Source organism: Eretmochelys imbricata, chromosome 6 (genome assembly GCF_965152235.1).
Source record: "Eretmochelys imbricata isolate rEreImb1 chromosome 6, rEreImb1.hap1, whole genome shotgun sequence".
NCBI lineage: Eukaryota > Metazoa > Chordata > Testudines > Cheloniidae > Eretmochelys > Eretmochelys imbricata.
The window spans coordinates 36055265-36073031 of record NC_135577.1 but is presented as its reverse complement, the minus strand read 5'-3'; the positions used below and the strand labels follow the sequence as shown (position 1 = coordinate 36073031).

Here is a 17767-nt window from a genome sequence, read left to right as displayed (position 1 = left end):
TGCCCATGCACTGCCAGAGGGGCGGATTACACCCATCTGTAACATATCCTGGATCTCCCGTTCTATAGCAGTTTTAGCTTGAGGAGACACCCGCTAAGGTTGGACTTTAATTGGGTGAGCATTACCTGTGTCAATGGAGTCGTATGCCCGTTCAGTCAGTCCTGGGGTGGCTGACAACGTCAGCGCGTAGCTAGTGCACAGCTCCTGGATCTGCTGTCGCTGCATACGCCCAAGGTTCATGGAGAGGTTCACCTCTTCCACGCCACCAGCATTTTTCCCTTTGTAGTAGACACCTTCAGGCCACTCGGTGTCATCTCCTCCCTGGGCTGTAAACTGACAAACCTTTAATTCTCTGGAATAAAAGGGCTTTAGAGAATTAAGATGGTACACCTTAGGCTTTTGGTTTGAAGTGGGGAATGCTATGAGATAATTAACAGCTCCCAGGCGCTCCTGGACCGTGAATGGCCCTTCCCATGAAGCTTACATTTTATGGGCCTGGAGCACCCTTAAGACCATGACCTGGTCCCCTACTTTGAAGGAACGCTCTGGCATGTTTATCATACCAGGCTTTTTGCTCTTTTTGAGCATCCTGTAAGTTTTCTTTAGCAAGGGCTAGAGAGGTTCGGAGGGTGTTTTGTAGGTTAGTTACAAAGTCCAGAATGTTAGTTCCTGGAGAAGGTGTAAATCCCTCCCATTGCTGCTTCATCAACTGTAATTGCCTCTTAACCTCGCGGCCATATACAAGTTCAAATGGTGAAAACCCTAAATTGGGATGTGGTACAGCTCTGTAGGCAAAGAGCAACTGCTGCAACACTAGGTCCCAATCATTGGAGTGCTCATTCACGAATTTACGTATCATGGCCCCCAAAGTTCCATTAAACTTCTCCACCATGCCATTTGTTTGATGGTGGTAAGGAGTGGCAACCAAGTGATTTACCCCATGAGCATCCCAAAAGTTTTCCATAGTTCCTGCCAGGAAATTAGTTCCTGCATCTGTGAGGATGTCGGAAGGCCAACCTACCCTGGCAAAAATGTCTGCTAGTGCCTGGCACACACTTTTAGCCCTGGTGTTGCTTAGAGCTTCTGCTTCTGGCCATCAGGTGGCAAAATCCATGAAAGTAAGTATGTACTGCTTTCCTCTGGGTGTCTTTTTTGGAAAAGGACCCAGAATATCCACAGCTATTCGCTGAAATGGAACTTCAATGATGGGGAGTGGCTGGAGAGGGGCTTTGACCTGGTCTTGGGGTTTTCCCACTTTTTGGCGTACCTCACAAGACCGGACATAGGTAGAAACATCCTTGCCCATTCCATCCCAGTGGAATGACCTCCCCAAACAGTCTTTGGTCCTGTTCACCCCAGCATGGCCACTAGGATGATCGTGGGCTAAACTCAAGAGCTTTACCCAGTACCTAGTTGGAACTACCAACTGTCTCTGAGAATGCCAGTCTTCCTGGTGTCCACCAGAAAGAGTTTCCTTGTATAAAAGTCCTCTTTCTACAACAAACCTGGATCAATTAGAAGAGCTGAGAGGCAGTGGGTTGCTCCATGCCGCCGTCCAAGCTCTCTGGATGCTTTCATCTGCTTCCTGTTTGGTCTCGAACTGTTCCCTTGATGCTGGAGACATCAGTTCCTCATTGGATTGTGGACCTATACTTGGTCCCTCTGGAAGCGATGTAGGGGATGGGACTGTTTCCGTTGGCTGTGAACCGCTCTCTGCTCGTGCATTATGTTGGGGTTCAGGCTCTGGCTGAGCCTCTTGTATAGGGTTATCAGCTACTGCTGGTTCAGGTTCAGTGGGGCCCTCTGGTGTTGGGGTTGCAAATACTGGATTCAGTGCTCGCAATGGGTCCGGTGCTGGTTGTTCCGCCGGTTATGGTTCTGTGACTGGCTCTGTCTGGGTCTCTGGGACTGGATCCACTACTGCTGTTGCAGATGTTGGCCTGGGGTCCAGGTCCATCACCTCTGACTGGGTCCTGGTAGAAGTTTCTGGAACAGAGCTAGGCATGACGGCTTGTTTAGCCTGGCTGCGGGTGACCATTCCCACCCTCTTGGCTAGCTTCACCTGATTGGCCAAGTCTTCCCCCAACAGCATGGGGATGGGATAATCATCATAGACTGCAAAAGTCCATGTTCCTGACCAGCCCTTGTACTGGACAGGCAACTTGGCTGTAGGCAGATTGAAAGAGTTGGACTTGAAGGGTTGAATCGTCACTTGGATCTCTGGGTTGATTAAATTGGGGTCCACTAAGGAAGCATGGATAGCCGATACTTGTGCTCTGGTGTCCCTCCACAAGGTGACCTTCTTCCCGCCCACACTCAGTTTCCCTCCGCTCTGAAGGTATCTGGGAGGTATCTGGGCCTGAGGACCTCTGGTGTGATTCTGGTACAATGAACTATAATCTGTTGGGGTTCTTGGGGCAGTTGGCCTTTACATGCCCCGGCTCATTACATTTAAAACATCGTCCAGCTGACGGGTCACTGGGGTGAGGTGGGTTGCTGGAGAATGGTGTGGCGGGATGATAAGGTGTCTGGAGGGTTCCTTGGGGGGTAGTTGGTGTCTTGGGCTGCCCCCGGTAGTAGTGTGTGGTCTGAGGTTGGCCCTTCTGGTATCTGCTCCAACTGCGACCAGTTTTTTTCTTTTCTGCCACCTCCACCCATTTGGCTCCAATCTCTCCCGCCTCGATTACAGTTTTGGGCTTCCCATCTAGGCTGTATCTTTCTATTTCCTCAGGAACACCCTCTAAGAACTGCTCCATTTCCATTAGGAAGGGCAAATCTTCTGGAGATTTAACACTTGCTCCTGGTATCCGGGCGTCCCAATGTTTCACAATGTGGTAGGCATGTTGGGTAAATGACACATCTGGTTTCCGCCTTAGGGCTCTGAATCGCCCATGGGAATGCTCGGGTGTTAGCCCCATTCTGACTCTCACCTTGGTTTTAAACAGTTCTTACTGGTTCATGTGTTCCTTAGGCATTTCAGCCACCACCTCTGCTAAGGGTCCAGTCAGCTGCGGCCTCAGCTCTACCAGGTATTGGTCTGTAGAGATGCTGTATCCAAGGCAGACACTTTCAAAGTTTTCTAAGAAGGCCTCGGTTTCATCGCCTGCCTTGTAGGTTGGGAACTTTCTGGGATGGGAAATGGTACCTGGAGAAGGATTGCTGGGGGTTGTTGGTATATTCTGCTGAGCCTTTGCCTTCTTCATCTCCAGTGCATGCTTCCTCTCTTTTTCCTTCTCCTCCAGTTCTTTGTCACTTGTCTCCATAGCTCTCCTGTGGGCAGCCTCTTGGTTTTTTTCTGCCTCTTTCGCTGCCTCCATTTCTTTGTCCTTTGCCTCCATTTCTCTCCTGTGGGCAGCTTCTAGGGCTTTTTCTGCCTCTTTCACTGCCTCCAGTCTGGCTAACTCCAATTTGTGTTGTGTCTTGGTTTCTGTCATCATTGCCTCTCTGTTTTTAACTAACTTTACACCCAAGAGTTAGAAATAAAACAAACAAACAAAAACTTGGCTTGTAAAATTTTGCTGTGCTGTAATATGGTACCTATATTCTCTGATAGTGATGGTCAGCCTACAGAAAAATCCTTAAAAAAAAAACCCAAACACACACCTAACACCTTTGTCTCCAGGTAAATAGACAGAAAACCCCTCTAGTTGCTCTTAGGTAAAAAAAAGAAACAAACAAAAAAAAAAACTTCTTCAGGTGTGTGAAGACTTATGAATTTTCCTGCAGGAGGTTAACTACCCCGCCTTTAGGTAGAGAAAACTCCAGCTCACAAAAGACAATTCCCTTTTGTCTCTGCTCAGGCCTCCAAGCAGAGAAAAAAAAAAACCTCTAACTGCTTTCAGCTTAAAACTGTTTTCCAGCAGCCCAAAGGAAAAAAAATATTTCCTTTTAAAATCTGTGCTTCTGGTTCAAAAAAAATCTCAATTTGATCTCAAAATGATTTCAAATTAATCCCATGACTGTGCCACCATGTCAAGGTTTCTTCCCCACTCTGAACTCTAGGGTACAGATATGGGGACCTGCATGAAAACCTCGTAAGCTTACTTTTACCAGCTTAGGTTAAAACTTCCCCAAGGTACAAACTATTTTACCTTTTGCCCTTGGACTTTATTACTGCCACCACCAAGCGTCTAATAGATATATAACTGGGAAAGAGCCCGCTTGGAAACTTCTTTCCCCCCAAAATCCTCCCCAAATCCTGGGGAAGGCTTGATAAAAATCCTCACCAATTTGCATAGGTGAACACAGACCCAAACCCTTGGATCTTAAGAACAATGAAAAAGCAATCAGGTTCTTAAAAGAAGAATTTTAATTGAAGAAAAAGTAAAAGAATCACCTCTGTAAAATCAGGATGGTAAATATGTTTTCAATCTAGTTACCCTGTAAGGTAGAGAATCCCTCTAGGCAAAACCTTAATTTACAAAAAGACACAAAAACAGGAATATCCATTCCATTCAGCACAGCTTATTTTCTCAGCCATTTAAACAAACAGAATCTAACGCATATCTAGCTAGGTTACTTACTAATTTCTAAGACTCCATTCCTTTCTGTTCCTGGCAAAAGCATCACACAGACAGAGAGAACCTTTTGTTTCTCCCCCTCCTCCAGCTTTTTAAAGTATCTTGTCTCCTCATTGGTCATTTTGGTCAGGTGCCAGCGAGGTTATCCTAGCTTCTTAACCCTTTACAGGAGAAAGGGTTTTTCCTCTGGCCAGGAGGGATTTTAAAGGTGTTTACCCTTCCCTTTATATTTATGACGGGGGTAAACAGTGAAGTGACAAAGTCTGCAGACAATACTAAATTACTCAAGATAGTTAAGTCCAAAGTTGACTGCAAAGAATTACAAAGGGATCTCATTAAGCTGGGTGACTGGGCAGCAAAATAGCAGATGAAATTCAGTGTTGATAAGTGCAAAGTAATGCACCATGGAAAAAACTACCCCAACACTACATACAAAATAATGTCATCTAAATTGCCTGTTACCACTCAAGAAAGAGATCTTGGAGTCATAGTGGCTAGTGCAGTGAAAACATTGGCTCAATGTGCAGCAGCAGTCAAAAAAGCTAACATTGTTAGGAAACATTAAGAAAGGGATAGATAATAAGACAGAAAATATCATAATGCCACTATATAAATCCATGCTCCACCCACCTCTAGAATACAACATGCAATTCTTGTCACAGACAATTCATGCCTCCTCATACTGGGGCGAGGCGCAATCTAAAAGGGAGGGAGCCCGGCTGGGGAGATGGTGGTGGCGACAGGCCACACCCCTCTCCTTCCCGGGCCTGACTGCTGGGACAAGGGCCAAGCGAGTCGGAAACCTGCTGGATGGGAGGGGGGACTCTGGCTCACTCAGCCCCTGTCTCCAGCAGCTGGGCGGCGGGCGGCCAGCTGCCACCACCACCTCCCTTGCCATGCTCTCTGACAGCCGCTGCAGTGCACAGAGGAGCAACCCAGAGCAGCTTGTGTGAGAAGTGGCTGGTCCCACCCCTTCTGCTCCCCACCTGGGCCCAGCTGCCAGGGACAGGGGCCAAGTGTGCCAGGGGGCAGTTGCGGCAGGAGAAAGACAGTCCCTCTCTCTCCCACCCTGGCAAGCCAAGCAGAAACCAGGGGTGGGGACCCTTAACTTGACCCTGCATAGCCCCCTATGCATTGCCTCTTGAACAGTCACTCCATCTTAAGATCTAGTAATTGAAAAAGGTACAGAGAAGGGCAACAAAAATAATTAGTGATATGAAACATCTTCCATATGAGGAGAGATTAAAAAGACTGGGGGTGTTCAGCTTAGAAAAGAGATTACTAAGAGATGACTAAGTGGGGATATGATAGAGATCTATTAGATTATGAATGGTGTGGAGAAATCAAATAGGGAAATGTTATTTCACGTAACACAAGAACTAGCGGTCACCCAATAAAAATAGTAGGCAGCAGGCTTAAAACAAACATAAGGAAGTACTTCTTTGTACCATGTACAGTCAACTTGTGGAACTCATTGCCAGAGTTCCAAAAAGAATTAGATAAGTTCATGGAGCATACGTCCTTCAATGAGTATTAGCGAAGATGGCCAGGGATGCTCTGGGTGTCCCTACATCTCTGATCACAAGAAGCGGGACTGAACAGTAGGGGATGGACCACTGGATAATTGTTCTGTTTATCTGTTTGAAGATCCGGCACTGGTCACTGCCAGAAGATGGGATGCTGGGCTAGATGGGCCAGTGGTCTGTGGCCATTCTTATGTTGAACTTGGAGCTAGAAACAAATTGGTGTCATTTTAGCAAATCTGCAATTATGCATATCACATATGGCACTATGTATTTTATCACCATTATAAATGATGTTTCCTTTCTGACATGTAAAAATACAAATATTTTTATGGTTTTCAAACTGCATTTTAAATTAGTTCTATTCTTCTTGCCTAGATTTGGATTGTGCATGGATAAGCAATGTAAAATTACTGAAACAATAAAAATGAAACGTCCTTTGAACTTCAAAACAAATGTTTATGTATAGTTTGAAACAAGATCTCTAGAACACACACAGGATGAAGTTCATTTTATTTCTGAAACCTGCTAATATTATTGTTTCTGTTAAAACTTCTTGAGAAAGAGGATAGGTAGGACACATAATAAAGAAAGCAGTGAATCAGAGAACTTGGAAAAAGGGCAGTTAGCGTACTGTACAGTTTCTTAGTTTGAGGCTGGTTAGAAAGATTATTTTGCTAAGTTTGATCTGAGCTTTTACTGTTGTTTTTTCTCTCTTATAGTACATCATGTTTTTGAGTTACTCAAGTTTATTTTTATTTAATTTTAAATAGAGGGTGAGTTTTCCAGCTTAAAGGAAGGAGAAGAGAATTCATATCATGTGCTTCAAATTAGTCACAGCACGTAAATCCTTTCAGAGGCAGTTTTGTTTGAGATGCCATTTTGTTTGTACTGTTAAAATGCTTTAGGATACTGAGTATTATTGTCTAATGGCTGAACTGTAGCCGCATAAAGGTCGGGGCATGAGAAGCTTCCCACTTTAATCATTCAAAGACTCAGACTTTAAGGCCAGAAGGGACCATCATGATCATCTAGAGTAGACTGACCGCCTGCACATTACAGGCCACAGAACCTCACTCACTCTCTCCTGTAATAGACAGTAACTCAGCCAGAGTTTATGTAACATCCTCAATCATAATTTAAAGACTTCAGGTTACAGAGAATCCACCATTTACAATAGTTTCAACCTGAAAGTGACCTGTGCACCATGCTGCAGAGGAAGGCAAAATACCCCCAGGGTCTCTGCCAATTCTGACCCAGGGGAAAATTCCTTCCCACCTCCAAATATGGCAATCAGCTGGACCGTGAGTATTTTGGCAAGACCCAACAGGGTCCAGCCACAGTTGCAATGTTTGTCCTCACTTGAGTACAAGGACTGCTCTTGATTAATAGTATTTGGCTCTGTGACAAAGGGCTCTGTGACTCCTTCCCATACATGCAACCATGTATCTCATGGGGTAGGGGTGAGCTTTGCACCACCTTAAAGGGTGTGCTGTCTGAATTATACTCAAAATATACATGATGACCTAGATTAGGTTACTTTAATCTGACCTAAAATCTTGAATTCAATGATTTTTGAAAAAACAAACCTCTTATTTCGGTTCCTAAATATGGATTTAGGCACCTAATTTTAGTCACATGTTTTTAAAAATCTCAGTTGCAATCCTGACATGGTCCAAAAGGTTTTACCCTTTGTTTATAACAGCTTTATAAAGATCACTAAGGTGTGCATGTGTAGGGGGCCTGATCCTGCTCACACTGAAGTCAATGGTAGTTTTGTCATTGACTTCCATGTAAGTAGAATTAAACCTGAAAACTGATATAGGCGTGTGCTATTCATTCAGTAAACAGGGCATGAAGATAGCTCTTTCACAAATATTAATAAACAGGGTTCTATAATATCTGATCATAATAGTTTCAAGCAACATCAGCATTGCCGTTGCAGTCTCATATTACAATAATTAGGGTTTCTAGGTTTTAGCATTTATTTTTCCAAATATGCAATATATTTCTTTGTTTAAATCTGCACATAATTTTCTTAGCATGTTCTTATTTTTCTTAATTCTCACTCCCCTATGATCACCAACATGGAACGGCCTGTGTGTGACATCTAAATGAGAGTTATGGTCATGGAGATGAGGAGCTGTGTGAATTACATTTTATTTAATTTAATTTAATTTATTTATTTATTTTTAAGTAAAAACTCATGTCTACCAGCAAGTCAAAATTTTGGTGCCTGTTTTTAAGTAATAACTTTGAACTTAAAATGGAAGCCTTAGCCAAAATTTATTTTATCAATTGACATTTGTCATCTTGGTTTTAATCATATGTCATTTGGGAGGGAGGGTTTTATAGGTTCACTTGCAATAATGTCACGTATTTTAGCTTTATACCATTTTGAAGCTATTATTGATTCCTTTGAATTTACCAGATGAATAAATGTATTCAACAAAAACAAAATGTGACACTTGAGGAAAATTTATTTATTAAAAAATTAAGTGGCATACTTAATGGCTAGCAACTTGAGAATTGCTGAGATCAGAGTATATTTTATTCCATGTTAGTTGTACGCTTGCCCACTGGGTAAATATGTTTGTAATGACTTTGTTTACTACATTGCATTTTTAAGATAATCTCATGGAGAAATTAAAAAGCAAGTGACTGACTGAAAGAAAGGTATCAAAGTATTCTTTTTAGAATTATTTTTAATTGTTTCAAATGAAGAAGTAGTCATTTTGTAGCCTGAATGTCAGAAACATTTTTGTTTTATTTTGACATTACCCCTACTTTTGGAATGTGGATTTCAGCTCCGTGAAACTGAATACCACATCTTCTAAAGACACAAATCAGTTTTGTCAGGAGGACTTTCATTGATCTGTGTATTTTGAGTAGACACTGATGAAGTAGTTCTAATATTTTAACCCTAAATTTTACAGATTTAAACCTATCTTCTGATTAGTCATATGTCTTTGTTATAAATTAAGATTACTTCACTGACCACAGTTGGAACAAATACAACATTTCACTCAGAGCCAATTTGAATTTACAGAATAGAAAAGCACATGTGAATCTCTGCCATGTGTATACCATATAACATGTTGTTTTAGAAGCATTCAGAAGTATTGAGAGCCAAATTCCACTGAATCCATTGCTCATTGAAGTCAATGGTAAGTCTCCTTTGGGTCAGGCTTTCAGTTATTGGGGTGTAAATTGAGGGGAAATTTAGCCCTCAAAAACTTACATATTATATAGCTGTATTGTATTGTAACTATGGTATAGAAATCTTATTTTAATTAGTTCAGAAAGTATTTCAGTAGAATTGTCTTTAAATTAAGAATCATTAGGGTGGTATTTTCTGGCAAATGCTTTCTCCACTTAATCCTGATCAGTGTCTCCTTGGTAGGAGTCCCCCAAATTAATCTCCTAATTGTTTCTACTGAAAAGTGAAGATACAGCAAGTTATTCTATTGCTCTGGTAGATTTGTTTCTTCAGAATACAGGGAAGAAAGTACCATTCACTTGTGTGCAACTTTAACTCCAGCTAGAAATATTACCAGTATTGCAGAGTGGTGTGTTCCATTCATTTTTTCCTAAAATACAAATAAACCTTGTTGCCACTTCTAAAATGAGCCTACACTCTCTTTTATCAGTATAGTTTTCTGTGAATTGAGGCTTTTCAAACTTATTTACTTGATTAGCATCAGGAGTAACAATAATCCATTTGTTCATGAAAATGCTCAAAGTGTGCAGTGAATTCTTCCTTTTTTCTCTTTATATTTACATAGACTATAACACTACTTACCATTTACATAATGCCTTTTTATCTTCAAAGCATTTTACAAATATGAATTAATCTTTGTAACTTCCCAATTATGGAGGAAAGTAGTATGTGAATTTCCCAGATGGAGAAACTGAGTCAGATGTTAAGTGGATTGTCTAAAGAGTTGTAATTAGAATTCATGTGGTTTTTAATGCTCGTCCCTAATGCTCTGAGTTACTATGCTAATCCTCCATCTGTATTTGGCTCTACTTGTATGGGCATATGTTTACATTGAATATTTCTTCTAGCATCGTTCTTCTCCATATGTAACTGATTGTTTTGCATTTTTAAAAATGTTGATACAATTTTTGCTAATTTGAAGCAGTCTTCCTCCTTAATATTGAACAGAATAAGTCTTTCAGTTGTCCTCTATCAAGAAAAAAGAATTTCAGAAATACATAACTATCCAACAATATATAGATGATGTTTGGCTGAGAACCTAATGTACTTGACAGTTATTTAAATATGGGTAAAGGGCATAAGCTTTTTGACTATGTATGGGAAATCCACAGGTCTGAATTCCAAATCCATTCTTTGCACTTTTTCTAGCAATATCATCACCAGGAGATAGTACACAGGAAACGGCCTCCACAACTCCAGTATCCACTTCTCAACTTTTGGCATTACTCCCAGCTGTTCAGTATAGGTCATGGGCAGAGACAATAGAAATTTACAGTTGCTAAAAGTTGTGGGTGTAGGTTCCGCTAACAGTTCTTACCATATTTTTCTAGAAAGAAGTGTCAAAATCCTAGTACCAGGATGACTCAATTAGATTTTTAATTATTGATCTTGGACCAAAGCTACAGTGTTCGGATCATGCATTACCTTGATTCACAGTAGATCTCCAACAGATAACAATGGGAATTTTATACAAAGGTTGAGGGTAAATATGACCTTTATATAATAAAGATAATGACACATTTACTCATTTGTGGGGGGGGCGGGGGGAGGAAACTGGAATTACCCCTATTGAAGTCTGTTGAAAGAGACTTGTGGAACAAAGTGTTGAAATCAATAAAAATACTTGTGAAGGTACTGTTCAGCATGATTTAAAGGTGACAGAATGGAGTCCTTATTTAATAAAACTAATGCTGTATTCTGCATTGCTAATTGTAAAAAAAACTTATGAAGGGCACTGCTAAGACCATTATTATTTCTGCCATTGTTTTCTATGGCTATTTGTAAGTTCAGTTATCCAATTTGCATGTATATGAAAGTTACTTGTGCAGTCGCATGATTAACTTCTTTGGAAATTGAATCCTTAAAATATAGCCAGTGGGCATCAGAATCAAAACCCATTTTCTAAAAAAAAATAATCCATTTGTATGAAAATGAAAGCTTTCTGTGGGATCTGACTCTAATGCGGCTGGAATAAGACATTAAGTAAACTGGGGGGTTGACACCCCTAGGTCTAGCATCTAAGGTATCATTTCTAAAAATGGTGTATCTGGCCCTTCGGACTGTACAGAAAACTTCACAATGCAAACCAGTGCCATGTTGTCATCTTTAATGTGCAGACAACAGGTGGAAATTATATTGCACCAAAAGACGTGAATTTTCTCTCTATATATCATAATAGTGTATCAGCCTTCAAGCTTATTTATGACCGTTGTTAATTCACATAACAGGTACATGTTATCCGGCAGATGCATATGTCCTGTGCAGACAGATACTGTGCTGTTTCATTTGTTTAAAAATATATTCCATAGAAACTGCTGTCATTATGTACATGTTAAAGAACAGATAAAGGGAATGAAACAGCAAATTGGGACAGCTGGATTCAGTTCTGGTATTGATGTATAAGACCCATGTAATTTTTTTTAATCAAACAAAAAATGAACTCTGCTAATTTAGTAGGTTCATGGTTTTTTTAAAAACGAATTGCTATCCTAACCTTTTTTTACAGGATTAACTGGAATGTGGAGGAATTTGTTTTGTTTTGTTTTTTGTGGAGAAGAAGAAAGCTTTATAATACAGTTCTCATTTTTTCCTACAAAATCCATGTAAAACATCAACAGATTTCCCGTTTGTTAGATATGGATAACCTTAACTAGCTTTCTTCAAAACTGCAGCCACCACCTCTACTTATTGGGAGTTGCTTATAAAATATTTTAGTATGAAATCTGTGTCAGAACTATTTCTGTGCTGATTTGAAAGAAGGATTTTTTTTCCCCCTTAGGGCAAAATTTTCATGCAGCCACAAACCAGCATCTCATTTTGCACCCTCATAAAAATGAGTGCTCACCTGTTTTCTCCAAGTTATTGGTTGTGCACCCACTTTTGACGGTGCAGTCCATGGTACGTTTAGAAATGGAGGCTGTATAATTGCCTGACTTGCATGAACAAAGGCTAGTTTACACACCCAAAAGCAGGATGCTGTGATTACTATACACAGGCAGTGAGTGCACATCTGTCACATTGTATAAGGCTTTAAAAATTTGACCTTCAACACTGACACCTACTAGAGAGACAAGGTGAGTGAGGTAATGTCTTTTATTGGGCCAATTTCTGTTGTTGAAAGAGAGAAGCTTTTCAGCCACAGAGAACTGTTCTTATTCCCGTCTGGGAAGGGTACTCAGAGAGTCACAGCTAAATACAAGGTGAAACAGATTGTTTAGCCAAAGTAGCTAACACATTCTAAAAGACCATTCAAGGTGAAGTGGTCTGTAAACAGCTCTGCAGTTATAGGGTTAGTAGTTACAGATTATTATAATAATCCATAAATCCAGTGTGTTTATTAAGACCATGATTTTCAGTGTCTAGCAAAATTATGAATTTAAGCTCCAAAGGTTGTCTTTTGAAGGAGATATTGTGCAGGGGTGCTATGAGAATGAGGACTGAGAGATCAGATATAAAGTGATCACTTTGTGAAAAGTGTTCGCACCCGGGGGATATGGCATTTTGTCTCTTATCATTTTTCTATATGAGTTAATTTGAGAGCATAGTGATTGTCTGGTTTCACCCATAGTTGTTACTGGGGCATATAGTGCACTGGAGGAGGTACACCACATGCAGCGAAAGGCGTGTGTAGGATCCAGGGAACTTGAAAGGTGTGTTGTAGGAGGTTTTGATCATCATAGCAGTGGAGATATGTGTGCAGGTTTTGCATCTCTTGTTATGGCAGGGCCTGGTGCCACTTTGAGTTGGTGTGTCCTGGCCTGTGGGAAGCTTGCTTCTGATAATGAACTTGGCCTTCAAAAACAACTACCCATCCGTCAGACTCTGTTTAGAAAAGACACACACCAGTATCAACTTCCTGGACATGATCAGCTTCAATAATGGAATCCTACAGACAACTATATACAAGAAACCCATGGATCAGCACCCTTACCTTCACAGATCCAGTAACTGCCCCAAACGCACCAAGAAATCTGTTATCTACAGCCTGGCATTCAGATACCACAGAATATGCTCTGAGGAGAAAGTCCGGGATGCACACCTTAACACATTTAAAACCGCCTTCATCAAACCCACCTCCAACCACACACTCTTATCATCCCACACTGGAACCCATATGGGTTATCATTAAACAAATACAACTCATTCTCTATGGAGACCACATCCTGAAAGAAATTTTTCCTGAACCCCCTTTTCTGGTCTTCAAACAACGCCCAACCTTGCCAAGCTCTTTATCGGAACTAGCTCCCCACAGACCCGGAAATCGCAATTCAAAGCAGCAACAGACCCGGAAATAGCAATTCAAAGCAGCAACAGACCTCCCATAACAAATGCAAAACATATATCCACTGCTATGGTGACCCCCACAACATACCTTTCAAGATCCATGAGTACCTTTCCCAGACCTGAAGAAGAGCTCTATAAGCTCAAAAGTGTGTATCCAGTAAAAAAAAAAAAAAATTATCTCATCCACCTTGTCTCTCTAATATCCTGGAACCAATATCACTACAACAACACTGCAAACTGACACAGACTGTCATGTAAACTTTTTTAAATGACATACTGTATTTATTAAAATATCTGGCTGTTGTAAAATCTGATAAGTCCCACTATATTTGGTTACAACAAGCACTACTAATTCATGTTGATGTGTGATAGGGAAATAGAAAGCAAGCAATAAAACAACATGAAAATAATAGTTTCTATATACTGAAACAAATTGTTGTTGCTGCTAATTGGAGTTTTGTACCTAATTTAACCCACCATTGTAAAGGATCCATTCTTCCCCTTTTCTTACATGCAGCTTTCATTAACTTCAATGGGATTTACACTTGAGCTTCAAGGGGAATGCACAGATTACTCATAATGTGCCTCAGCACCTCTGTGGGACTGATCCTGAGAGTCCTTGTAAAAGCCAGCCATTTACTGATTTTACTTTGTGCAAGGACTGCTAACATCAGGCCCTATGTGAAGAAATTGCATGTCAATGACTAGCCATCATTTCACCTCAATAGTTGAAGTTAAGGATCGGTTTCATTATCTGTTGTGTTTGAAGGACATTTAACTCATATATTGTTGAACCATGTTCATCTTTTCTCCTGGTAAATTGACAGCGAAATACATTTTATATTCCATATACAGCATCATTTTTCAGTGTTTTAAATTTTTGTTTAACTACATTTTTATTTGTCACAAACTATTCAGGATGCTACTGTTGAAGGGACAACATGCAGTACACCTTCTATTGTTCTTCCAGAGAATGCTGTTACGCCAGATGTAGAAATTGATAAAAATCTGGTTAACAGGTACTACATATAATACATGTGTTACCAGATTATACATAACCGGTATAATAATTCCAAGATATACGTTTCAGAGAATCTGTTTTGAAATTTACTTAATTTTAAAGAAATCAGCATTTTATTTTTATTTGTAACTAGATATATTGTCTCTACAGTAAAATGACTATTTTTAACATAAGGAGGTGGCATTATAGAGATATCCTAATTGGTACCAAAGGAATAGGTTTTTTACACATGACTCAGTTCTGCGACCTAACTCTGGGAATAATCCAAATGAAATCTGTAGGAGTTTGACATGAATAAGGACTGCAGAATGCATGCATGAAGTTTACATATATTTGCTAATCTTCCAGATTAACATCATTTAAATTTTGAGCAAACATGAGATTAAAACAACTATGTAAATAGATTTTTCACATAATTTGGACCCAGTTTGACAACTATTACTCATGGGAGCAGGCCTTCCTCATGTGAGTAACTCCAGTGTAGTCTTGTGAGTAAAGGTTGCTGCCTCTGACCTTTTGGCATGTGATGGAGTGTCCTGGAACCCTCTGCCTTTGTGCAGTGCATGCAGGGACCTGGAATAATTGTGCAAGGACTAGTCCTTCCACACACTTTATTGCATGCACAGTATTCCAAGCCCTTTGACCCTGCATCAGCTTCCTGTATGACCACCAGGGGAGCACAAGTTGGGCAGCTTAGGAAGGGATTGTACCTCAGGAGAAAGGCACAATTCTTCCCTGAGCTCCTCATGGGGCAGTATACCCCCTAGTCCAGTGGTTCTTAACCTTTACTGCAGTCTGCACCCCTTTTGTTCTCAAAATATGTTCTCGCACCCCTTATCAAAAATCAAAATATGTTCTCGCACCCCTTATAAAAAATTGTTGAAGTAGGTCAGTTCTTTATACTTAGATATATTTTTGTTTGTATATTATAGTAATCATTTAAAATGTATAATGTTAATAAATACATAGGTTTGAAACAAAACAAAGTAGTTGTACTTACGTGCCTGTGCTTAATTTGTGTTTTCGATGATTTAGCTTCTAAAAAAATCTGGCATGTCTCACACCCCCAGAAAGGGCATCTCGCACCCCAGGTTAAGAACCACTGCCCTAGTCAGTTCAATGGCTAAATCCTACATTCTAGTCCACTAGTTGTAGTTGTGGGGTTAAATCCTACTGATTTTACTCACACAAGTGAATATTGGCGTATGGAAGGTGAGGAGTATTTGGTCCAAAATGGAAATATGTGGTTTTTTTTGCTAAAATCCTTAATATATATTGTTCCTTCTTTGTTAGCTCATACTCCTGTAGCTTAATTGTGTATAGAATGCATAGTTTGAATCTGATTATTCCACTCCTTTTTTGTTATCCAACTAATTAGAATGCTGTTTTAAATTATGCCTGCTAGTATTCTATCCTAGCACCACAAAGAAAAGTTTATATATATTAACAGTCATTCATATTAAATAGAACCTGTAACCTACTTTGCAAGAACTATGTGTCAACACAATATTTTGTACTTAGAAAAATCAAGACCATTCCATTTATCTGAAGTTTAAATTAGTAAAGAATTCAAAACCAATAAATTAACTAAAAAAGAAAGTACCAATTTAAGCAGAAGTTGTATTTATAGTATGTAAGAACAATATAGTAACAAGGCTTAACTGTAATGGAAAGTAATTTCCAAAGGAAATTGAGTAAACTAAAAATGCTTTGCAAGTTGTACTAACAACCTTTGCAAATACTTTATTTAATTTTATTCTTATATTTTGCATTTTATGTTTTCATGCATTGCTGAAAGTGCTTATGATTTCTCTTGGCATATTTACTTGATGACACATTTGTTAGATGCACTCTTATTTCCAGTCTTTTGTACATTATCTTCAGTATTGAATAAATTATTAAAACTTACACCATTATAACTATCAACATCAATAACTACTATTGTGTATAGTTTCATTACCATATGCATTGTGGGAAAGCTTGTATCACTGCAGATTCCCCGGTGCAAGGCATTATTTAGTAAACTTGTGTTGGCAATAAAGGAAATAGTCTTATTTCTTATTACCAAAGTGTGGGAAATCTTCAGAATACTGGCAAAACTATTTGTTTTCTTTTAAAGAATTTGAGTTGGCTGGTAACCTGAGTGAGACCACATTCATTTCAAAATAACCATCAAACAGTTAACAAATGGTAATAGCTCTATGTAACAGATCTTTGAACTAATGAAATGGAAGAGATAAATTCCAGATTCTGGCCCCAGTTCAACACATGTTCATGCTAAACTTCAAAGATATTAATAATACCATCACTATTCAGCAAAGCACTTAAACATTGAGGTCAATGGGATGTATGTACTACTTAAAGTTAAGCACATGCTTAAATACTTTGTTGAACAGGGATAGGATTATTAATATGATTAAAGATAAATATGTGTTTACATCTTTGCTGAATCAGGACCATTATTAGCAGACCTTTGAGCTACCCAGTTCCTCATCTAGGCATAGCTTAGAATACTATTTAAAATAATTCATTTTTTTTTTATCTCAGAGAAAACAAACAATCATAACAAATTATCAGTTTACACAAATTGGAAAGTATTTCTTGCCATGAACCACATTTACATCAGTCTTAGATCATGACACTGAACTTAAAAGGTGGAGCTTTTGTTGAAAAACTTCCACCAGTTGAGAGTGATTTTTGCAGTATACTGCTTCCTTAATTTCTCCCTGTACCAGAGGAATCTCAGCAAAACAAGAATGGGGGGGGGGGTTTAACCCAACTCCCATTGAAGTCAAAGGGAATCTTTTCATTGATTGTTAATTGGATCAACCTTTACTGAAAAGAAGCAGCCATGTAAACACTTTTCAATAAAGCAAGTTCAGAACTTTGAAGAGAGGGTGTTTGCCTGTCTTTTCCCAGATTTTAGAAAACGTAAAATGTCTAAAACATAAAATTTGTATACTTAACTTTTATGGGAAAAATAATACAAACCTTTATCAGCTTGAGCATACTGTTTCTTTTTTCTTTCTTTTTTTTACATTCTGAGACAAATAGTTAATTGGATATCAAATTGTGATTTGGGGGGAGAGGGAGAGTTAGTTATTTTTATATTGTATTTTTCCAAAAGGCATACCAGTAAATTAGAAAATGTTATTTTTGTAGAAATTTTTGTAGGTGAATATATATGATAAAAGCATTA

The 17767-nt window shown here is 39.4% G+C and overlaps 1 protein-coding gene across 1 annotated transcript in view; it reads left to right on the top strand.

Moving 5' to 3' along the window:
• The window catches only part of IRAG1 (inositol 1,4,5-triphosphate receptor associated 1), a 78982-nt gene that overhangs the window by 7753 nt on the left and 53462 nt on the right, over positions 1-17767 (top strand). The window contains exon 2 of the mRNA XM_077820099.1: positions 14466-14566. Coding sequence (XP_077676225.1) covers positions 14466-14566 — 101 coding nt within the window. The remainder of the gene's footprint in view (positions 1-14465; positions 14567-17767) is intronic.